We start from the raw sequence: 24,737 nt of genomic DNA, 5'->3' as shown, positions 1-24,737 counted from the left end.
TACATGAAAAATCTGAAGAATGTGTAGATTTGTATCCATGTCATTCATGAATATGTACTGGGATGTAGAGAACACATCCTCTGTATTTGTCATTTTCAGCCTAAATGATGGAAAACATTCAATTTAGTTTTAAAGTTCTCTAGACTATAGGATATTAAAAACATATTACTCACCTATCACTACCCTTTTGCAGGGGAAAATGGGTGATTGTGGAATTCTAACTCTGAAAGCATTGGTTTTGGTGAGATGGCCAGGCTGCCAAAGTGCAATGAGGGTAGAGACTTCTCAGTGACCAGGACAGCCGCCTGTTGATGCCAGTGCACCTCCTCAGACCTGTGGTCTCTTTGCAATTTGTATGCAGACACTTAGAAAGCAGTGACTCACTCTGGCCTGTCCGTTTTGGAAATGAAGGCTGGGAAAACAGTGAAGTCAAATTAAAACCTGCAAATAATTAACTGGATGGCATAGCTGTACAAACTGAGGTAGCCTGGGAAATTTGATAAAGCCTTAAAACTATTAGCTTCTGTTCAGACAACTGGGCTATTTTTTTTTGGTTTGTTTTTCTTTTTTTTTTTTTTTTTTTTTTGAGACAGCCTCACTCTGTCACCCAGGCTGGAGTGCAGTGGTGCAATCTCGGCTCACTGCAACCTCCGCCTCCTTGGTTCCAGCCATTCTTGTGCCTCAGCCTCCTAAGTAGCTGGAACTACAGGTGCATGCCACCACACCTGGCTAATTTTTATATTTTTAGTAGAGATAGAGTTTCGCCATTCTGCCCAGGCTGGTCTTGAGCTCCTGGCCTCAAGCAATTCACCCACCTTGGCCTCCCAAAGTGCTGGGATTACAGGAGTGAGCCACCGCACCTGACCATAAGCTTTCTTATCAGTTGAGAATTATTAGAATATGTGTAATTGTTTGTTTCTGTGTTTTAAAAAGTATAGACTAGTTTTTAGAGAAGTTTTAGGTTTATAGAAAAATTGAATGGAAGCTACAGAGAATTCCCCTTACACCACTCTGTACGACAGTTTTTGGGTCAAATTTTGGCTATCACTAATCACCCTTTTAAGAGCAAGTGACCGATTCAGTGCAGTTTCAACAATTTCTTTTTTCTTTTTTTTTTTGAGACAGAGTTTCACTCTTGTTGCCCAGGCCGGAGTGCAATGGTGAAGTCTTGGTTCAAGCAATTCTCCTGCCTCAGCCTCCTGAATAGCTGGGATTACAGGCATTCACCACCAAGCCCAGCTAATTTTGCATGTTTAGTAGAGAGGGGTTTCACCATGTTGGTCAGGCTGGTCTCGAACTCCCAACCTCAGGTGATCCACCTGCCTTGGCCTCCCATAGTGTTGGGATTATAGGCGTGAGCCACCATTCCCAGCCAGTTTCAACAGTTTCTAAGACCTTTTCCTCTATAGCATTTACAATATAATCATGAGAATTGCCAATCATATAATTTAAGAATTTTTGCTTTTCCTACTACTTAGTGGTATGTAATCAGAGGATATTTACATGTGTTCTTCCTATGGCAGAAGTGCCAGTTAAATAACCACTTAGTGGGTGTCCATTGGGATGAACAATATTTAGGATCATCTACAACTTTATGCCAGTCTTAATCAGTCTTACAGACCAAGACAGGCAAGAAATGGGGCTGCCCCAGGTCAGCTTGCTGTTCAGGAAATACCACCAAGGAGAAAGCATTGTCTGAACAGTGAGTATTTCACTGTAAAGCCCTCAGTTTGGGGCTCTGATTTTGTATTTTTTGAAGAATCATCATGCCTTGCCAGAACTCAGTAAGAATGTGACTGAAATCAGGTCATGAGAAAGATAAGATTTCAGACATCCCCTCGGAGCTGTTTGCTTGACCTTCGCTGACTTAATTGGTTTCTATGGAGTTTGCCCCTGCCTAGAAATACCACATTCCTACTCATTTTCAACTTAGCTCAGTCTTTCACAAGGCTGTGTCTTCATACCATTCACTTCTCATCTCTTTTTCTGGAGGGGGTGTTTTTTACCATCGTGACCTTTTTTTTGGTATAAAAGCAGCATATTCTTTATTTTGCATACTTAAATTTCAGAACAAAATGAACAAAATAAACAACAACAAAACACAATACACAACACCCAATCCTGCTGTCAGAGTAGGGAGGGAACGGGGGCTTGACACCCTTGCTTCCTGTCTTCAACACAAGGACAGGAGAAAAAAAAACACTAATCATCAGTAGGGAGATCCAGGTGGGACAGGGGCCCTTGAGGCTGCAGTGGGAGCCATTTTAACCATTTTTAAGTGTACAGCTCAGTGGCATTAAGTACATTCAGGTTATTGTACAACCATCAGCACCATCCATCCCCAGAACTTCCCATCTTCCCAGATGGAAACACCATACCCCTTCAACACCAACTCCACGTACCTTTCTTTCCCCAGCCTGGGTAGCCTTCATTCAACTTTTGTCTATGAATTTGATTACTCTGGGTAATCAAGCTTACATAACTGGAATCATACTCTATTTGCCCTTTTATGTCTGGCTTATTTTACTTAGCATACATAATGTCCTCAAGGTTTATCTATGTTGTAGCATGTATTACAATTTCCTTCCTTTTCAAGACAGAATAATATACCATTGTATGTGTAGAGTACATTTTGTTTAGCCATTCATCCATCCATGGATACTTAGGCGGTTTCCACCTTTTAGCTGTTGTGAATAGTGCTGCTGGGAACATTGGTTTACACGTGTGTTTGAGTCCCTGCTTTCCCTTCTTCTGTATGTATACCTGGAGGAGGAATTGCTGCATCATATTGTAATTCTATGATTAATTTTTTGAGAAACCACCATACTGTTTTCCATGTACTGGCACCATTTTACAGTCCCACTGCATCTTTTTAAAAAATTAACAAAAGCCTTCCTATATATTATGTAGCCTACATATTTGGATATTCTCTTTTAAAAAATAAGCTTTAAATGTGGTGATTTGTCAGTTGGATACTTAATGAAGTTAGATGTGTCTAAAGAAAGAGGAGAATCTCCAAGTAGAATATAGACCAAGGATCCATATAAAGGGTGAAATTTTACACACACACAGAAAACAATACTTTCTCATCTCTCTAGTGTTATAACTGTAAACGATTCAGCTAGATTTAGTGACCAAAGGAAAGAAAACACATGATTATTGTTGCTGGGTATTGTAAATCTGTAACTAATAGGTTAATGTTTAATGGAATTCGTTAAGTACAGATTCGCACACCTTTTCTAGGCAGTATCGCCTGTTGGATTTTCAAGGCTTAATATTAAGGGCCCCTTTTACTGTCATTGGGTGCGATGGTCGTGTGTTTCCTCATGATAAGGCATGAGAAGAAGGGATGCAAGCTGTAAGCTCTTCACCATGGCTACATCAACTGGGGCAAAAACAGGTCAATGTGAGGACTAGAAGAGGTGAAAAGACGTTGAGTTGTCAGATGTTTTCAGCCTGAAATTCTCTGGGGCTGACACAAGACAGGGGACGTGTGGGCTCTGGGGCCATATGAGACGGGAGAGAGCTCTGCACTCTTCCTGCAGTGGAAAGAGGAATCTGACCAGCGCTGGAAAGCCCTGCTTGGCCTCTTTGTGTTTTCCTTCTGACTCACATTTTGACCTTTTAGAAAACCCAGTAAGACCCATTGCTTTTTTCTCTGCTCTGGTCTCCTGGTGTTTGCAAAGTCAGCACCGCCATCTCTCATGATTTCCAGGCACCAACATCCAATTCTGTGACCTTCAGCCCTGGCGACCCTGCAGTTCCTTGGTTTCAAGTTCTGGGATGGTCAGGGTTGGTGGCCCATGGCCCTGGCCAGGCCCCCGCTGGCTCTCTCCTGCCATCTCTGCACTCCCTCCTCTGTGCTTTGCACTTGGGGGTCCCCTCCCTGACTCTCCACACCTTTGCTCCAGTTACCTGGATATCTCCCATCTGGCTTCAGAGATGTCTTTAGGGAAGCCTTTCCTGACCATCTGCCTTCTCCAGACTTAATTGGCCTTCCCACGACACCCAGACACTCCCGCAGCCTCTGCCCTTCTCCCTGGTGACTTGGTTAGCCCCTGGCTTTCCCACCAGGGCATTGGGTCACAAAGACCTCCATCCACTGCTGTATTTGTGGCACTTGCTGTGGTCCCTGTGACAAAGAAGATGCTCAGTTAACAATGACTGATCTAAGCTTCAGTGAAAAATTGTTAGTGGACATCCCTCATCCGCAGTCTCCTGTGTCCATGTGGGGTGCTTCTCTGCTCACCCCTCCCCCGCGTCCTCAAGGGAGGAGCAGTCATTGTCCTAACTAGGAGACAGCTGACCGTCTGCCCCAGGGCACGCGAGTGCTCTTCTTTTCCTGTTCAGGCTGTTCTCAGATGCACAGGTTCTGACCCACAGGACAGAGCGTCTGGGGCGGGTCCACAAGTGCCCACTCAGGCTGTGATGCAGGAGGGAGTGTGCCACACAAGCCTCCACTGCGCCCGTCTACACCACATCCTCCAGTTTTGCTTTTATCTGGAATGTTGCAGACTGCTTTTTCCAATCTCCATGACAGATTTCTGAGCCTACTTCCACGGTCAGAAGAGGAAGGAAGGGATACCAGTCACTGTCACCACCGTCCCAACATGAACAAATGGGGAACTGCATTTCGGAGCAAAGCCTAGTGGGATTTCAAAGGCTAAGATACTCCTAGGTGAAACCTCGATAGTTCCAGCCAAGGCAATGGTTAGGAGTTGAAGAATAGAAAAGGTGCCTTTTGGGTTTCTCAGTTCTGAGAATGGCCTGTAACTGCATTTCACAAGTGGGTTTATATCATTTTAGGGACACTTGGTTGTTCACATGGAGCTTACAAGGTGGGGAAAGGAAATGAAGATCCTCACAAAGAACATTTGGGGACATGCCTGGCTGTGGTTTTGAGGTAGTTCCAGCTAATTTTCTACAAATTTAACAAAATCACCAAGAACACTTGGTCAGCTTGAGCAATAGGAACAATTATAGGGAGAAATATACATCGAGACTAGGAATGGAAACCAGCCTCTTACTTGTCCTATTTCTTAGATAAAGTGGTTCAACACTTTTTGTGGGGGATGAGGGGCAGGGTCTCGCTCTGTCGTGCAGGCTGGAGAGCAACGGCACCATCATGGCTCACTGCAGCCTCAACCCCCTGGGCTCAGGTGATCCTCCCATGTCAGCCTCCTCATGGCTGGGACTACAGGTATGTGCCACCATGCCCGGCTGACTTTTTTGTAGTTTTTGCAGAGACGGAGTTTTGCCATGTTGTCCGGGCTGGTCTCAAATTCCTGGGCTCAAGCCATCTGCCCACCTTGGCCTCCCAAAGTGCTGGGATTACAGGCTTGAGCCACCACCCCCAGCCTGCACACTTTTAAAAACAACAATACTATTAGTCATCCTCAAATGGAAATGTTGACACTTGGACCGTGGGTCAGCTGGTGGTTGGGCTTCTTTTGAAATCGCTTTTCTTACTGATGGAAGACAGAACTACTTCTGACAGGTGTTTGAAGTATTCCTTTCCTGCCTTCAGATTACTGATTGTGGGTTACTATTTACGTTTTAAATGGGACTGGTATCTCTGTGCCCTCTATTTGTCAGTAATTGTTTTTCTTACTTTGGCTTTTCCTCAATATCCACTTTAAGTATCTCAGCATAGTTCCAAATGAGCATTCCTAGATTGTCTGAGACATGAATCTGAAGAATTTTAAGGAAAGAAATCTGCTTGATCTAAATTTGTCACTATTGGCAGCCAGTCCCTCCTCCCCCAATAAAAACAAAAGGCAAAAAGAAAAGGAGCAAAAAAGAGAAAAGTTACTGGATGTGGACATGTTTTGTTTTGTTTTAATTTTGGGACATGTTTATTTTGCACATCTAATGGTAGCTGTAAGGTTTGTTCTTGCCGAGTTTAAAAGGAAGAAACTGAGGCCAACACAAGAAGATCCAATATGAAGGGTTTATTTAGGCTCCCGGGCGAGGTTCTGTGGTCCAACAGGAGGGGCCGGAGAAGTCACATGGACTCCTCTCAGACAGGGGTTTTTATAGGGAGTGAAGGAGCTCGATTGGTTGTGGGAGAGCAGGACTACTATTGGGTAAGGTTACAAGCCTTTGTTTGCATACAGGACTTGGCTGCTATTGGTTAGAATTACTCCGCTGCTATTGGCTTGAAAGACTCGGCTGCTTTTGGCTAGAAAGACTCAGCTGCTATTGACTAGAATCACAAGACCCTGCTTGCATACTGGGTTCTTTAAGGGAAAGCCAGGCTGTGCGAGAAAGGGAGAAGGGTACATGCCCGAGCATGTCCTAGCTTTTGGGAAAAAGGGGGGGTGGTGTGTCCGAGCTCCCGGCGAGGCAACCGGCCTTACAGTAGCACCAAATGTAAAGAGAAGCAAATCATGTTTTATTCTAAAATGTTCTCATTTATGAAGCTGTTTCTTTTTGTCTGTTGAGTGTACTGCTCTTAAAATGAGGGAATAACAGTTAAAACTGCCAGCTGAAATATAATATAAATGACATTTCAAGTAATTGCTCTGAGAACTGTATTTAAAATGTGTATCGCAGGCATCCTTCCTTCCCTCTCAGCTTCCTAGCCTCTCTGTTTTTCCTAGCTTTTGTTGCCACTTCACACGCTCATCAATTGACTAAGTGCTTTGGTGATTGACACGCTATAAAACTGGAAGTGAGTCATATCTGCATTAGTAATTAGCCTCCTATCAAATAACTGCTTGTTTATTCATGAGTAGTAAGTACTAATTCAAATGGTCACCTCACAGTTCATTCTCTAATAATTTCATGAGACGTAAAGCTTACAGAGCACAAAATCACCACTTTCACAGGGATAATTGAGCAATATTATTTATCAAATGCACTCAACTGTTCATCTAAACCTCTTTTGTCTGGGAAAAGTTCATTTCCCTCATGCAAGAGAGAAAACATTCCTTCATTCACTGTTTAGTTACCACCATGGAGGCAGGTAGGGCCTTCTATGGAGAACTTTCGGAGGGGAGTCGTGCCTGGTATTGAGCCATGTAGATTTCCTGAGAGCATGCGGAGAACAGCTGCACTGTCTGTGGAGAGGAGAGGCTTCATTTCTCTCTGCACATGAGAAGTTGACCTCTGAGGCTGGAAAATTAGGTTATCTGTATTTTTTAGACATCTGTGCCTGAGATGGATTTAATATATTTAAGTTAAGATTGAGGCCCACATGAACATTCCTGTCTGGATTCCTCTTTAGAAAGTGGTGTTTGATGTGTGCCTACTTTATTTATGTGACACTGTTTATGTGCATTCCAGTGATCATTAACAAAGGCTACTTGGTGGAAAATCGTGATGAAAGTGGATTTAAAAATGGCTGTATCAGCTGCAGGTTTAGCAAGACTACATTGACTCTGAGTCTAGTGAGAATCCCTGCGTCATCAATTTGTGTTCAGCCAACCTTAAATCCAGAGAAAAGGCAGTTTAGTCAACCATGCAAAATAAAGGCAAAAGAAATATTGTGGATTTGACTGGGACAAGGGTTTAAAATTCTATATACTGGCCGGGCATGATGGCTCATGCCTGTAATCTCAGCACTTTGGGAGGCTGAGGTGGGTGGATCACCTGAGGTCAGGAGTCCGAGACCAGTCTGGCCAACATAGTGAAACCTTGACTTTACTAAAAAAAAAAAAATTAGCTGGGCGTGGTGGTGGGCGCCTGTAATCCCAGCTACTTGGGCGGCTGAGGCAGGAGAATTGCTTGAACCCAGGAGGCAGAGGTTGCAGTGAGCTGAGATTGCACCATTGCACTCCAGCCTGGGTGACAAGAGCGAAACTTCGTCTCAAAAAAAAAAAAATTCTATATACTAACTGAGAATCCTTCAGTTTTTCTACATTATGTATAAGACCAATTTGTCAACACACGACTGGTGAATTGGGCCTCTATTAATCGGCTTGGGCTATTGTAACAAGTAGCACCGACTGGGCAGTTGAAGCAAGAGACATTGATGTCCTCACAGTTCTGGAGGCTGAAGTCCAAAGTTCAGGGCTCAGCAGAGTTGCTTTCTTCTGGCTCATAGTGGCTTCTTCTCCCTCAGTCCTCACATGGTCTTCCTTCTGTACTGTCTGTGTCCTAATCTGCTTTCCTTGTGACACCAGAAATACTGAAATAGGGCCATTACAATGACCTCATTTAAATTAATCGCCTCTTTAAAGACGCTGTCACCAGATACAGACATACTCTGAGCTACTGGAGGTTAGAACGTCAATGTATAAGTTTGGGGGAGACAGTTCAGCCCATAATGGGGCAAAGTGAAGATGCATTGTATTTAGATTCTTCATAGCACCGTTTTCCTCTTTATCAGACTTACAGCTCTCAGGACCCCTAGTTTGTTTCCTGGTCTCCAGTTTGGGGACCTTGAGGACTATTGAGAGATTTTGGGAACAATGGCCAACATCGTAAGGAAGACTTTGATAAAGATAAAAGTTGACTAACTCCTCGCTTGACAGCTTGTCCTGAAGTTTTCACTATGGTTATTCTTCCGTTTGGTATCATTTTCTTACCTATGACTAAGCTCTCAGAATAAAAACTGGCAAAGTGTTGATAAAGTACTGGAACATGGTATTGAAATAACTGTGGACCAGGTGTGGTTCACATCTGTAATTCCGGCACTCTGGGAGGTCAAGGTGGGTGAATCATTTGAGCCCAAGAGTTCAAGACCTGGGCAATATAGTGAGACTCTGTCTCTATGAATAAAATGTTAAAAAAAAGTCAGCCAGGCATGGTGTGACTGCTTGCAGTTACAACTATTTGGGAGGCTGAGGTAGGAGAATCTCTTGAGCCCAGAAGGTCAAGGCTGTAGTGAGCTGTGACCATGCCACTGCACTCCAGCCTGGGTGACAGAATGAGATCCTATCTCAAAAGAAAGAAAGAGAGAGAGAGAGAAAGAAAGGAAGAAAAGGAAGAAGAAAGAAAGAAAGAGGAAGGAAGGAAGGACAATAGTTGATGTAAGAGGGTGGAAAAACTGGATTAGGATCCTATCTCAAAAGAAAGGAAAGAAAGAAGGAAAGAAAAGGAAAGGAAGAAAGGAAGGAAAGAAGGAAGGAGAGAGAGAGAGAAACAGGGAGGGAGGGAGGGTCAAAGCGGGGGGAGGAAGGAAGGAAGGGAAGGAAGAGCACTGGTTGGAGTAAGAGGGTGGAAAAACCGGATTAGGACTTACCAGTTGTCTCAGCCTGGGATTTCTTTCCTTTTCTTTGCGATCTATAGAAGTAGTGCGGCACAGTGCTTTAGAGAACAAACTGGCCAGTCACGGCGGTTCACACCCGTAATCCAAGCAATTTGGGAGGCAGAGGCGGGTGGATCACAAGGTCAAGAGATCGAGACCATCCTGGCCAATATGGTGAAACTCTATCTCTACTAAAATAAAAAATACAAAAATCAGCTGGGCTTGGTGGAGCGTGTCTGTAGTCCCAGCTACTTGGGAGGCTGAGGCAGGAGAATTGCTTGAACCCAGGAGGCGGAGGTTGCAGTGAGCGGAGATTGCGCCATTGCACTCCAGCCTGGCAACAGAGTAACACTCTGTGTCAAAAAAAAAAAAAAAAAAAGTACAAACTGCCTGGGTTCAAGCCCTGCCGTATACAGTTCAGCACCTGTGAGATCATCTTGGGAAGATTGCCTAATCTTTCTGTGCCCCAATATTCTCATGTGTAACAGGGGGAAATGACAGTACTTACTTCATAAGAAGAATGTAGTTGTAAGAATTCAAAGAGTTGTCAGGACATGGTGCCTCATGTCTTTAATCCTAGCACTTTGGGAGGTGTGGATCACTTGAGGTCAGGAGTTTGAGACCAGCCTAGCCAACATGGGGAAACCCTGTGTCTACTAAAAATACAAAAATTAGTTGGGCCTGGTGGCAGGAACCTGTAATTCCAGCTACTCTGGAGGCTGAGGCAGGCGAATCACTGGAGCCCAGGAAGCGGAGGTTATAGTGAGTTGAGATCATGCCACTGTACTCCAGCCTGGGTGACAGAGTGAGACACTGTCTAAAAAAAAAAAAATCAAAGCGTTAGTAATGCTAATGAAGCACGTGGCACTGGCATTAGCCACAGTAAGTGCTCCGTGGCATTAGCAGTCATTCATCTTTGTTTCTTGCACGCTCTCCATCCTCTCCCCCTGCTCAGCAGAGTAACTGGAAGAGCTGCCACTGTGCTTAACATATCAACCTGGTCTCCAAGCGAATGTAGGAATCTTTTTGTTTCGTTCTTGGTATTACAAAAAGGAAAGTCCATTCAGGTGATCCGCCTGCCTCGGCCTCCCAAAGTGCTGGTAAAAAAACAAAAAACAAAAAACAAAAAAAAACAAAAAGGAAAGTCCAGTGACTCTAGGTGTGTGCGGACATTTGGGGGCAGGCAGTAGAGAGGGTGGCTGAGGACTCTGGAGTTGACACCACCTGGTTTCTTTTGGTACCTGCAACTCAGTAGTTTGTTTCTTGACCTCTCTTTTCATCAGTTTCCAAATGTGTCAAATGGGTACAGAAACAATAATGAGGTTGTTTGGGATTAAATGAGATGATATATATGTAAAGCTCTTAACGTGCATGTGGTAAACTTGTTACTTCTTTCCATTTTCAAGTGTGAAACTGGAGGACACAAAGCAATTACATTCTGTTTCAGATGTCTTTGTAAATGACCTTGCCTTTTCTCGCTCCTAAATGGGCTGCCCGATAACCCTGGCTCACGTGGCACCTCTACTTTGTGGAGTCGAGTTTCACATGTGCAGCAGTAATGAATGATCACAACCCACGTATTCATAGAGTTCAGCTTTTATGATGCAGACATTTACAAAACGATTGGATGGTGATGAGTAGCTGTGAGGATGTTCTCCCTTGTCCTCCTTGTGAAAACCCCAAACACATTATTTCACTTCTAACGCACTTTAGAAACAGCAGTTGTCTTCGAAGGGAAAGTAGCACATGCGCAGAGACAGCCAGAACATCTGACACCCCGAAATCACTCGCAGACTACAATCGATTGGAGAACGTTTCTGGCAGGTGCAAAGAGTTACTATAATGAGATAGAATTATTAGTTCCTGTTGATTCTGTGGAATTCTAGAAACAGGGAAAAGTAAAGAAATAAAAACCAAGAAAACTAGGCAATTAGAGTAAATTAACAACTTCCTTCCCAAGACATATACACATATGTGTATGTGTGTAAATTTTTTTTTTGGATGGGAGGATGGAGTCTCGCTCTTTCACCCAGGCTGGATGGAGTGCAGTGGCATGATCTTGGCTCACTGAAGCCTCTGGCGCCTGGGTTCTAGGAATTCTCTGGCCTCAGCCTCCCAAGTAGCTGGGATTACAGGCATCCACCAGTATACCTGGTTAATTTTTGTATTTTTTTTTAGTAGAGATGGAGTTTCGCCATGTTGGCCAGGCTGGTCTCAAACTCCTGACCTCAAGTGATCTGCCCACCTCCACCTCCCAAAGCGCTGGGATTACAGGCGTGAGCCACCTCGCCTGACCTAAATTTTTATGTATACATATATATATTTATACACACACACACACATATATATACACACACACAATTGACCCTTGAATAATGTGAGAGTTAGGGGTGACAACCCCCGACGCAGTCAAAAAATTCCTGATTAACTTTTGACTCCCCAAAAAACTTAACTACTAATAGCCTACTGTTGACTTGTAGCCTTGCTGGTAACATAAACAGTTAACACATATTTTATGTGTTGTATGTATTATATACTATATTCTTACAATAAAGTAAACTAGAGAAAAGAAATTCTTATTAAAATTGTAAGGAAGAGGCCAGGCATGGTGCCTCACACCTGTAATCCCAGCACTTTGGGAGGCCGAGGTGGGCGGATCACCTGAGGTCGGGAGTTTGAGACCAACCTGACCAGTATGGTGAAACCCTGTCTCTACTAAAAATACAAAAAAATTAGTTGGGCTTTGTGGCATGCATCTGTAGTCCAGCTACTCGGGAAGCTGAGACAAGAAAATTGCTTAAACCCAGGAGGCAGAGGTTGCAGTGAACTGAGATTGTACCACTGTACTCTAGCCTGGGTGACTGAGTGAGACTCTGTCAAAAAAAAAAAAAAAAAAAAAACTGTAAAGAAGTGACAACATTATATTTACTGTTCAGTAAGTGGAAGTGGATTATCATGAAGGTCCTCATTCTTGTCATCTTCATATTGAGTAGGCTGAGCAGGAAGATGAAGAGGGGTTGGTTTTGCTGTCTCAGGAGTGGCAGAGGCACACAAAAAAATTTGTAAGTGGACCTATGCAGTTCAACCCGTGCTGTTTAAGGGTCAACTGTACACACACATTAGAGGTACATTTGCACAAATGTATTGCATATCTGTTTTAAAAATGGAAAGTACTGGACTTTGGTTTTTTTAAAAAGTTACCTATATCCATCCAGGTGAGAGGAAGTCTGGAGTCAGAAGCAGTTCACATGGAGAAAGGCATTTTTTGGTTACTGTTGCTTGCTACCCCAACCTGAGTTAGCAATCTAAGTTTACTCTCAGAAAAGTGAATGCTTACTAAGGCTGAATGACTAAAACAAGGGATGTGACATTTTCACTATGTTCTTTACAATTCAGAAAACATTTGGAGTTCTCTATTCAGTTCCTGGGAGCTGCATTTTAAAATAAGGTTGTGTCCAGAGCCTTATGACAAGGCTAGGATGTCTTGTTAAATGATGAATCTTTTCAAGAAACTAGAATATTGAGGCTAAAAATGAGAGACTCTGGAGGTGATGTATGATAGTTATGTTCAGATACTTGAAGGACAGTTACATGAAGGTGGATTCCAAGATCTTTTCTGCATCTCCAGCAAGTAGAATATTATGGAGGAGCTTGAACAATGTCAAAAAAGATTCTCTGGCCAGGCACAGTGGCTCAAGCCTGTAATCCCAGCACTTTGGGAAGTCAAGGTGGGTGGACCACTTGAGCCCAGGAGTTTGAGATCAGCCTGGGCAACATAGCAAGACCCTGTCACATGAAAAAATGCAAAAATTATCCAGGTGTGGTGGTGCATGCTACTCTGGAGGCTGAGGTGGGAGGATCACCTGAGCCCAGGAGGTTGGGACTGTGGGGAGCTGATACCATGCCACTGCACTCCAGCAGCCTGGGCAACAGAGCGAGACCTTGTCTCAAAAACAAACAAACAAACAAAATCCTCTAATGAGGGAGTTGTCATAAAAAAAGGACTGTCTTAGGAGCTAATGACTTTCCTGTCACTGGAAGTACTTAGAGAAGGCCTGGGTTTTTGGAAACATAATTCCTTCTCAGTGCTAGATTTTGAATTAGATATCTACCAGGGTCCCTTCCAAATCCAGGATTTGTCTGGCTAGTCTCCTCCTGCTGGTAATAGTCATCTACATTCATTTTTTCTCCAGTTTGTTTCCTCATTACTCTAACTTTTGTTTTTTTTTAATTAATAAACATTTTTGGAACACTTTTAGATTTATAGAAAATTGAGCAGAAAGTACAAAGTTCCATACTCCTCACCCTCTCCCTCCCTCCATTTTCGCCCACTGTTACCATCTTGCATTAGAATGGTACATTCGTTATAATTGGTGAAACAATATTGGTGCATTATTATTGTTGAGTCCATAGTGTACATGAGGGTTCACTCTTGGTGTGGTACATTCTGTGTGTTTAGACAAATGTGTAACGATATGTTCCCACCATTAGAGTATCATGCAGGTGGTTTCACTGCCCTAAAAATCTGTGCTCCACCTATTCATCTCTCCTTTCCTCCCCTTGAGCCCCTGGCAGCCATTGATCTTTTTGCTGTCTTCATAGTTTTGCCTTTTACACAATGTCATACAGTTGGAATCATATAGTATGTAGCCTTTTCAGATTGGCTTCTTTCACTTGGTAATTTTTTTTTTTTTTTTTTTTTGAGATGGAGTTTCACTCTTGTTGCCCAGGCTGGAGCACAGATTGGCTTCTTTGACTTGGTAATTTTTTTTTTTTGAGATGGAGTTTCACTCTTGTTGCCCAGGCTGGATTGCAGTGGTGCAATCTCAGCTCACTGCAACCTCAGCCTCCCAGGTTCAAGTGATTCTCCTGCCTCAGCCTTGCAAGTAGCTGGGATTACAGGCATGCGCCTCCATGCCTGGCTAATTTTTTGTATTTAGTAGAGATGGGGTTTTACCGTGTTGGTTAGGCTGGTCTCGAACTCCTGACCTCAGGTGATCTGCCTGCCTTGGCCTCCCAAAGTGCTGGGAGCTGGGATTACAGGCATGAGCCACCATGCCCAGCTTTATTTATTTATTTAAAGACAGAGTCTCACTCTGTAGCCCAAGCTGTAGTGCAGTGGCACGATCTCAACTCACTGCAACCTCCGCCTCCCGGGCTCAAGTGATTCTTGTGCCTCAGCTTCCTGAGTAGTGGGGACTATAGGTGCGCACCACCACAGCTGGCTAATTTTTTCTATTTTAGTGGAGGCTGGGTTTTCACATGTTGCCCTGGGCGGTCTCAAACTCCTGAGCTCAGGCGATCCACCAGCCTCAGTCTCCCAAAGTTCTGGGATTACAGGCAAGAGCCACCATGCCCGGTCAGTAATATGCATTTGAAGTTCTTTCATGTCTTTTTGTGGCTTGATAATTCCTTTCTTTTCTTCATAATATTTCATCGTCTGGCTGCACCATAGCATGTGTTTCCATTCACTTATTAAAGGACTTCTTGGTTGCTTCCAAGTTCTGGCAATGGTGGTGCAGGTTTTTGTGTGGACCTAAGTTTTTAGTTCATTCGGGTAAATACCCAGGAGCATGATTGCTGAGTATGGTGAGCATGTTTAGTTTTGTAAGAAACTGCCAAACTATCTTCCAAAGAGGCTGTACCATTTTGTATTCCCACCGAAAATGAATGAGAGTTCCTGTTGCTCCACATCGTCACCAGCGTTTGATATTCTCAGTGTTTTGGATTTTAGCCATTTTGTAGATGTGTAGTGGGCTTTTTTCTCATAGTTAGATGTGTTATCTCCAAATCACTATGAAAAATACTTCTAACACTATTATTAATGTAACATAATGCTAGTATCTTTCAGAATCCAAATAAAGAACAAGCTCTTATGTTCATACCAATATTGATAATAATAATAATATAAATTTATTTGTGAGTACTTTTTGAGTTTATTCTGAAAACAAATGCGACTAGGAGATGATTCACAAGACACATTTCTGATTAACATGTATAAGCAGTTATACGCCAAAGCTTCGATTTTGGCAATCAATGTATGCCAGTTCTCAAGATGCACTTTTGTTTTTGAATAGCTGTTACTGATTCTATTTCCCCCCTCCCCTCCCCTCCCCTCCCTTCCTTTTTTTTTTTTTGAGATGGAGTCTTGCTCTGTTGCACAGGCTGGAGTGCAGTGGCGCCATCTTGGCTCACTGCAACCTCCGCCTCCTGGGTTCCAGCGATTCTCCTGCCTCAGTCTCCTGAGTAGCTGGGACTATAGGTGTATGCCACCATGCATGGCTAATTTTTTTTTTGTATTTTTAGTAGAGATGGGATTTCACCATGTTAGCCAGGATGGTCTTGATCTCCTGACCTTGTGATCCACCTGCCCCAGCCTCCCAAAGTGCTGGCATTACAGGTGTGAGCCACCATGCCTGGCCTTAATTTTATTTTTAAAAAAATTTATTGTATATATTTAAGGTGTACAACTTGATTTGATACACATATACACTGTGAAATAATCATCACAATCCAGATAATTAATATATTTAGCACTTCACATAGTTACCCTTTTGTGTATATGATGAATACTTAAGACCTACCCTTTTAATAAATAAATTTCAAGTATTCAGTACAGTGTTGTTACCTTCCATTATATCTCCAGAACTTACTCCTCTTGCATAACTGTAACTTTGTATGCATTGACCAATACCTCCCTGTTCCCCTCTCCCACAGCCCGTGGCAGCCACCATTCTACTGATTCCGAGTTCAACTATCTTAGATTCTACATTTAAGTGAGATCATGCAATAGCTCTCATTCTGTGCCTGGCGTATATTGATTCTGGATTGAGACTTTTCAGTGTCTTTGTTTCAGGTATTCCAAGTCGCATATGTCATCATTAAAGCTGCCAATGCACCTCGACCTGGAAACTGGATTTTGGAGCGTTCTCTGGACGGCACCACGTTCAGCCCCTGGCAGTATTATGCAGTCAGTGACTCAGAGTGTTTGTCTCGTTACAATATAACTCCAAGACGAGGCCCACCCACTTACAGAGCCGATGATGAAGTGATCTGCACCTCCTACTATTCCAGACTGGTGCCACTTGAACATGGAGAGGTAGGTATGGTGCCCACTGTGGCAAGATCTGTTTCCTCATCAGAGTCTGCCTGCATCAAATGTTAAGATAGGCATTGTCAGCCAGGCACGGTGTCTTACGCCTGTAATCCCAGCACTTTGGGAGGCCGAGTCAGGCAGATCACCTGAGGTCAAGTGTTTGAGACCAGCCTGACCAACGTGGAAAAATCCCGTCTCTACAAAAAATACAAAAATTAGCCAGGCATAATGGCATATGTCTGTAATCCCAGCTACTTGGGAGGCTGAAGCAGGAGAATTGCTTGAACCCGGGAGGTGGAGATTGCGGTGAGCTGAGATTGCGCCATTGCACTCCAGCCTGGGCAACAAGTGCGAAACTCCATCTCAAAAAAAAAAAAAAGACAGGCATTGTCAGAGCCAACATCAAACACTCACAATTGATCTGTCAATACAAAGATCTTTAATATAATCATCTACCTCTATTTAAAGTGGCCTTGAATTGTGTCTGATGAGTAATTTCACAATCAATATAGTTGACCTTGTTGACTTCCTGTCTTCAAGGATGCCTTCAGTCTTCACTCTGCTGTGATTTCATATTATGCCCTCAGATCCTCCTTCAGATCTTCTTCCCTGCAGCACCAGGGCAAGGTTTGTTCAAATATTAGAGAGCTAAAATGTCCCCCAAAGTTGTAGTTCTCAGTTTTTCAATGTTCTTCTCTCACTGGTGGGTGGTGAGCACTGGAGACTCTTGCAGCTCAGTGCCCAGCACACTCAGATGGTACACACTTCCTTAAAGTCAGAGTATAATGAAAAACAGCTCATTCTTTAGTAGCACCTGGCTGTATGGGATGAGACTACAAAAACGCTCCAGTGCTCTTCACAGCGGGAACTCTACAGCGAACTGTGCGTTGCTTCAAGAGCAGAGATTAATTAAGAGAGCGAGTATCACTCAAGCTTTGTGGAATTATTTTTTTGTTCTTCTTGAAGCTTATTCATAACATTTAAAATTTGCTTCAGAGAAGCTGTAGCCTAATGACAGATGCTGAACTATCCTAACCACATGGGGAGAAACAGTCCTCTTAAAAGATTTTCAGCAATAATGCCATTATGTGATGAATGTCACAGTCTTTGTTCTTCATATTCTAGTCTGGATCCACATCTGATCTTCAGCAAGTGAAGGTTTTCCTTTATGTCAAATTTTAAAGTTTGAGTCATAACTTACATTCAGGAAAGCATACAGATTTTAAGTATATAGCATATCTGAGACACTGAAATAGGTAACTTCAATAAACTGAAGATACTGAGATCATGGTAATTCACAAGTAATTAACAAATCTTAGATGGATTTTTACAAGAAACTAGTTTTTGTTTTGATTTTAGGTAGTATCTCTTAAATATTCTGTCCTGACATTAGACAATCAGGGCTATATTTTTGCATGCTTAAAATTGATGTCTGTGGCTGGGTGCAGGGCTCATGCCTGGAATCCCAGCACTTTGGGAGGCCGAAGCAGGTGGATCACCTGAGGTCAGAAGTTCAAGACCAACCTGGTTAACATGGTGAAACTCCACCTCTACTAAAAATACAAAAATTAGCCAGGCATGGTGCATACCTGTAGTCCCAGCTACTCAGGAGGTTGAGGCAGGAGAATTGCTTGATTCTGGGAAGTGGAGGTTACAGTGAGCTAAGATCTCACCACTGCACTCCAGCCTGGGTGACAAAGCCAGACTCCATCTAGAAAAACAAACAAACAAACAAACAAAGTTGAAGTTCATTTATTTTGATGTCTTCATCTTCAGATTCATACATCACTCATCAATGGCAGACCAAGCGCTGATGATCTTTCACCCAAGTTGCTAGAATTCACTTCTGCACGATATATTCGCCTTCGCTTACAACGCATTAGAACGCTCAATGCAGATCTCATGACCCTTAGCCACCGGGAACCTAAAGACCTGGATCCTATTGTTACCAGACGCGTAAGTATGGGACAGCACTCCTGCCACTGTGAAAGATTCACTTTATTTAAGGGAACTCTTATTTTTCTTCTTTCCTTTTTGGTTGTTCTTCCCCCATGTGTTGGCCTTTTTTTTTTTTTTTCTGGTGGCTATATCTTTATTTCCTGTAAGATTGCTATGTATCATTTGTTACAGGTGCTACCTTTAGGTGATGGGCCAAAATCATGTCCTCGGGTCCCTCACCCACCCCATCCCCATAGTGCCATAATGTGGTGAATGTCATAGTCTTTGTTCTTCACATTCTAGTCTGGTTCCAAATCTGATCTTCAGCAAGTGAGAGTTTTCTTTCATATCAAATTTTAAAGTTTGGGACACTTATTTACATTCAGGAAAGCATATAGATTTTAAATATATAGTTAAGGGTACAAGACTGGTGTGGCAAAAATTTTCTTCTTTTTTTCTTTATGCCTCTTTCTTTACATTTTTTGCTAGCACTTTCTAGTTGGCAAGATGTGGCAAAAATTGTCATATCCCTTCAATAACCCAGGAGTGGGATTACTAAGTTACAGGGTAGCTAGATGTTTAACTTAAAAAAAAAATGCTAAACTTATATATCAAAAGTAGTTGTATCCAGCTGGGTGTTGTGGCTCACACGTGTAATCCCAACACTTTGGGAGGCTGAAATTGGAGGCTCACTGGAGCCTGGGAGTGTGGGACCGGGCTGGGCAATATGGTGAGACCTCAACTCTATTTTAAAAAAGAGGAGGGGGCTGGACACGGTGGCTCACACCTGTAATCCCAGCATGTTGGGAGGCCGAGGTGGGTGGATCACGAGGTCAGGAGTTCAAGACCAGCCTGACCAACATGGTGAAACCCTGCCTCTACTAAAAATACAAAAAAAAAAAAAAAAAAAAAAAAAAAAGCTGGATGTGATGGTGCATGCCTGTAATCTCAGTTGCTCAGGAGGCTGAGGCAGGAGAATCACCTGAACTCAGGAGGCGGAGGTTGCAGTGAGCCAAGATCCTGCCAGCCTGGGCAACACTCTGTCTCAAAAACAAAAACAAAAACGGCAGTTGTATCCTTCTGTAGTCTGACCAGCAATGCGTGAGAGTTCTGGCTGCACCACACACTCTTAGCTATTTAGTGCTGTCAGTCATTTCTATGCCGGCTCTTCCTATGTGCATGCATTGGCATTTTGTGATGTTAATTTGTGTTTCTCTGATGACTAATGCTGACAATGTGCTTACTAGTATCCAATCAGAGTTTTTTTTTTGTCCATTTTTAAATTGGACAAAAAATAAGCCTCCTTATTACTGACTTATAAAAGATTTTTATATTTTTTTGTGTGAATCCTTCATCAGATATGTATATATTGCAAATATATCCATTCTATTTGGTGCTTGCATATTCACTTTCCTGTGACTTTTGATGAGCAGAGGTTTTGTGATGAATCCCAATTTATCATTTTTTCTTTTATGGTTAATGCTTTCTATGACCTCTCAAAAAATATTAGCCTATCCCAAAGTTACCAAGGTATCACTGTAGGCTTTCTTTTAGTAGCTTTATAGTTTTAGCTTTTACATTTATAATTCATTTCATATTAATTTCTTTTGCTTGGTGTGAGGAAGAAGTGAAAGTCTTTTTTTTTTTTCTATATGCATATGCAATCGTTCTAGCATCATTTGTTGAGAATACTTTACTTGTTTTGGGGTCCTTGTTGAAAACTATTCAACCTTACTATTGTGAGTTTATTTCTGAACTCTACTGTTCTGTAGATCTATTTGTCTATTCTTATGCCAATAACAAGTTTTCTTGGTTACTGAAGCTTTATAGTAGGTTTGAGGGGTCAGGTTTCTTGTATTTCCTTATACAATTTAAATCACTTTAATTTCTATTAAAAAAAAACAAAACCTGCTAAGATTTTCGTTGGGATTCCATTGATTCTTTAGACCAATTTGGAAAGAATTTTAGAAGACATTTTAAAAATGTTGAGTCATCCAATCTGTGAACATGCTATAACTTTTCACTTCTGTAAGTCTTCTTTAACTCCCCTTGGCAGTGTTTTATTGTTTATTTGAAAAGATCTTGTTCAACAATTCCCAATAATGTTCAATAATGAAAAAAGAAATCCAAGGCACCTATAGTAAGACTAAACTTATTATTTGTAGATGACATGATTATGTACGCAGAAAATCTACAAAACAACTACCAGAAATAAGTGAATTTAGCAATGTGGCGATATACAAACTCAATAAACAAAAATGAATCACATTTTTAGACACTAGCAATGAAAAATGGAAAATGAAATCTAAAAAGAAGTCTATTAACACCAGCATGTAAAAACATAGAGAAGTGAGGAAAGCACTTTGTTCTATTAATGTGATTTGCATTTCTTGATTTGTGTGTGGTAAACTAACTTTGCATTCTAGGATAATTCTTACTTGTTCATGATCTTTTCTATAGAGTGTGGTATCCAATTTCCCATTTTTTTTTTTAGGGTTTTTAATAATGAATTTTGAAAGATTACTCACTTGGTTTAAGATGCAGCCAAGTTGGGGGATTTTTTTTAGACTTCTGTGGGTTCTGCTGAGCTAATTTGAGCATAATTCATTTTAATTGAGCACAGTATTCTTTGTGCATGAAATATAATTGTTAAATGTACATATAATTGTATTTTAGATTACCAATAAAAACCCTTAAAACACATGAGATATTTGTTGTTGTGGCAACATTTTCATTTCACTGAAATTGAGGTTTTAATTTTTGTTCATAACTTTTTCCTTAGTATTATTATTCAATAAAGGACATTTCTGTCGGAGGCATGTGTATCTGCTACGGCCACGCTAGTAGCTGCCCATGGGATGAAACTACAAAGGTGAGTTCTAGTATTTTACATTTTACTAAAACTTCAAAACAGAAATTGTAGCTATATTTGCATTACTCTTTTATAATTCAAAGCAAACATGGAAAGGTATAAAATTACACTGCAAAAAAACAGATTTTCAGAAATTTAGTGTCTTTTATAACAATTTCATTTTGCTTTGGAGGATATATTTCTAATTAAGTTCTTACAATGCTTTTTTTTGTGGTAAAATAGCCCTAACATAAAATTTACCATTAGAAAGTGTACAGTTCAGTGGTCTTATTAATTTTGAAGCTCTTCTGTCTATAAGAACGTGAAATAGACAACATATGCAGTTATAAATTATGTTTACATTTTTTAAAAGAAGAGTTTTCCACTTTGGGAGGCTGAGGCGGGCAGATCACGAGGTCAGGGGATTGAGACCATCCTGGCCATGGTGAAATCCGTCTACTAAAATATAAAAAATTAGCCGGGTGTGGTGGTGCACGCCTGTAGTCCCAGCTACTCAGGAGACTGAGGCAGGGGAATTGCTTGAATTTGGGAGATGGAGGTTGCAGTGAGCCAAGATCATGCACTCCAGCCTGGCAAAAGAGCAACACTCTGTCTCAGAAAAGAAAAAATAAATAAATAAATAAATAAATAAATAAATAAATAAATAAATAAAAAGAAGGGTTTTCTCTTCCCATTTTCTCCCTTCCATTTTTTTTTGTACTAAATCAAGATTTAAAAGGCGCGTGGTGGCTCCCACCTGTAGTCCGAGCTACTTGGGAGGCTGAGGCCGGTGGGTCACTGGAGGCTAGGAATTTGAGACCAGCCTGGCTAACATGACAAAACCCCATCCTTACTGAAAATACAAAAATTAGTGGGGTGTGGTGGTGTGCACCTGTAATCCCAGTTACTCGAGAGGCTGAGGCATGAGAATCGCTTGAACCTGGGAGGTGGAGGTTGCAGTGAGCCGAGATCATGCTGCTGCACTCCAGCCTGGGTGACAGAGTGAGACTCTGTCTCAATTAAAAAAAAAAAAGATTAAAAGGTTTATCTGTTTTAACATAGTATTAAATGAATGATATAATGTCTTCTCCATTTATTTATTTATTTATTTCATTTTTGAGATGGAGTTTCGCTCTTGTTGCCCAGGCTGGAGTGCAGTGGTGCAATCTCAGCTCACTGCAATCTCTGCTTCCTGGGTTCAAGCAATTCTCCTGCCTCAGCCTCCCAAGTAGCTGGGACTACAGGCGCATGCCACCACGCCCAGCTAATTTTTGTATTTTTTAGTAGAGATGGGATTTCACCATGTTGGCCAGGATGGTCTCGATCTCTTGACCTCGTGATCTTCCCGCCTCGGCCTCCCAAAGTTCTGGGATTACAGGTGTGAGCCACCACGCCTGGCCATCTTTGTAATTCTTTACCTCTTGAGTAGGACTATTCTATTATCAATGCTGAAAAATATATAAAAGAACACTAAGAAAATTATTAATAGGAGCTTCTAAACCCTTAATGTCCATGTATCTCTTTTAAAATTTTTTGTTAGCTAAGTCATATTCTGGTTTTGCTTTATTCCTCTTCATTTCTGTTTGTAACCAGGTTATTTGTATATATTGGCAGCTAAAGATTAAAAGCCAGTTTGCTTTGATGATAATCATATGTCTTCTGTTGTGAGGTCTTGCCACATATTTGACAGATAGGTTCTTTTCATCCTAAAATTAAGAAAAAAGAAGCAGATACATTTTCTGATCCAGTTTTGGCTTCCTTATTGTTTAGAAACTACAGTGTCAATGTGAGCATAATACTTGCGGGGAGAGCTGTGACAGGTGCTGTCCTGGGTACCATCAGCAGCCCTGGAGGCCAGGAACTGTGTCCTCTGGCAATACATGTGAAGGTCAGTACATTTAGAATCTGAAGGTCAGTACCCTTTTCCTCTTAATACGTTTAAGTTTGTGGTGTCTTAACAACTTTTATGGTTAGCAAATAACTTATTTTCTTAGAAATTTAAGTAGTTTCCAAAGCTGCAGATTATCTTAAAATTTCAACTGTTATGGCTAAATGTATCTTTGTGGGTTTGCTATTTTATCTAAAAGTCCCCCTTCCCATATAGCTTATTATTCTGTATTAATTTAATTTTACTTTTTACCATGGGATCTGCCCGGTTTTATATTCTGTATCGATTTGGATTTAATTTTTAAATAGGCAATATATTCACAAGATTCCCACATCTAACAATATGTAAAAGTATATAGTAAAAAACATGACTTCCACTTCGTCTCCCTCCTTTGCACTTTTTATTATTTTCTAGTATGTCCTTCCTAAAATTGTTATGCATATAAAGCATACATTAATATATCCCTGCAGCCAATACAGTTCTTACACAGAAGACCATGTACTATGCATGCCATTGTACGTATCACTTTTTATATTTAACAATGTATCTTGAAATTCTTTCCATATTAGCAATTTGAAAGCTGTTTTTAAAAACAGTTGCACAGAGTTCCATTTTACAAATGTAGTATAATTTATTAAACAACCACCTATGGATGAGTATTTTGATGATTGCTAGTCTCTTGTCCACACAAACAATGGTGCAGTGATTAACCCTGTATATGTTCTTCTCAAGTGGGCAAGTACTTTTTCTGCAAAATATAATCCTAGGAGATGGTTTGCTGGGTCAAATGGGTATGCACATTTATTATTTTGACATTAGAAGCTCTTCCCAATTGTCCTCCATAGTATTACCTGTATCTTATTAAAATTATTTATTCTGGGATTTTAATTTAGCCTAAAGTTATAGAACTAACTCACTTAGGGAGGTTAAGCGTTTTCTTCCTATAAGGCATGCTGTGTAAATAAACTATGTTAAAATATTCTTCTAGCATGTAATTGTCACAATAAAGCCAAAGATTGTTACTATGATGAAAGTGTGGCAAAGCAGAAGAAAAGTTTGAATACTGCTGGACAGTTCAGAGGAGGAGGGGTCTGCATAAATTGCTTGCAGAACACCATGGGAATCAACTGTGAAACCTGTATTGATGGATATTATAGACCACACAAAGTAAGAGTATTTCTTTGCTATAGCTGATCTTCATCATCTTCCCCAGGTGCAAAGGAGACTTTGCCAAGTCTTAACTTCTGTGTTGGAGACTTTTGTAATATTTCATTTATATCCTTGTTATGCTGGTAGTGTTTTTCTATATGTATTTCCTACTCTATCTGTCCTGCTTTCCTTGCTCAAATTAGGATGTCAGTCATTGTTATTTAATTTGAATTCAGTGGCCCATTAGCTATGTAATCCTGGGTCCTAATACCAACTGTAGACATGAAAATTCAGCCATAACTAAACCAGCTGTCTCTTGCCTGTAGGAGGCATTAACAGACTTGATATGCAGTTCTTACATGGGCCCTGTGGTGGTCTGGTTATAACGTGGCTCTGAGAGACAGCAGAGCGAGGGGGACTGTATAGCAGAGATAATGGAAAAGGATGGCACTTCGCTAATTGTACTAACTACTGTCACCATAAAAAAATGTTTGGGCTTCCTGGCTTGAGATCACCTTATCTTCCTGAAACCTGCTCACCACCCCCATGCACAAAATCATTGTAATAGTCCCATCTTGAGTAAAAAGCCAATACCTTCTTATTGATACTATTGTGGACATTG

At 41.4% G+C, this 24,737-nt stretch overlaps 1 protein-coding gene across 1 annotated transcript in view; it reads left to right on the top strand.

Annotated features, from left to right (window-relative positions):
* The window catches only part of LOC135276027 (laminin subunit alpha-1-like), a 62,147-nt gene extending 37,646 nt beyond the window's left edge, over positions 1-24,501 (top strand). The window contains exons 6-11 of the mRNA XM_064378948.1: positions 16,050-16,292; positions 18,066-18,245; positions 21,010-21,099; positions 22,849-22,966; positions 23,955-24,133; positions 24,442-24,501. Of these exons, the coding sequence (XP_064235018.1) occupies positions 16,050-16,292; positions 18,066-18,245; positions 21,010-21,099; positions 22,849-22,966; positions 23,955-24,133; positions 24,442-24,501 (870 nt within the window). The remainder of the gene's footprint in view (positions 1-16,049; positions 16,293-18,065; positions 18,246-21,009; positions 21,100-22,848; positions 22,967-23,954; positions 24,134-24,441) is intronic.
* The last annotated feature ends 236 nt before the right edge of the window (positions 24,502-24,737 follow it).

Source organism: Aotus nancymaae, unplaced genomic scaffold (assembly GCF_030222135.1).
Source record: "Aotus nancymaae isolate 86718 unplaced genomic scaffold, 86718_ANA_hifiasm-v0.15.2.pri h1tg000020l, whole genome shotgun sequence".
In the NCBI taxonomy this organism is placed as follows: domain Eukaryota; kingdom Metazoa; phylum Chordata; class Mammalia; order Primates; family Aotidae; genus Aotus; species Aotus nancymaae.
Note: the sequence above shows the minus strand (reverse complement) of the source record. Positions and strands in the feature narration are given on the sequence as shown.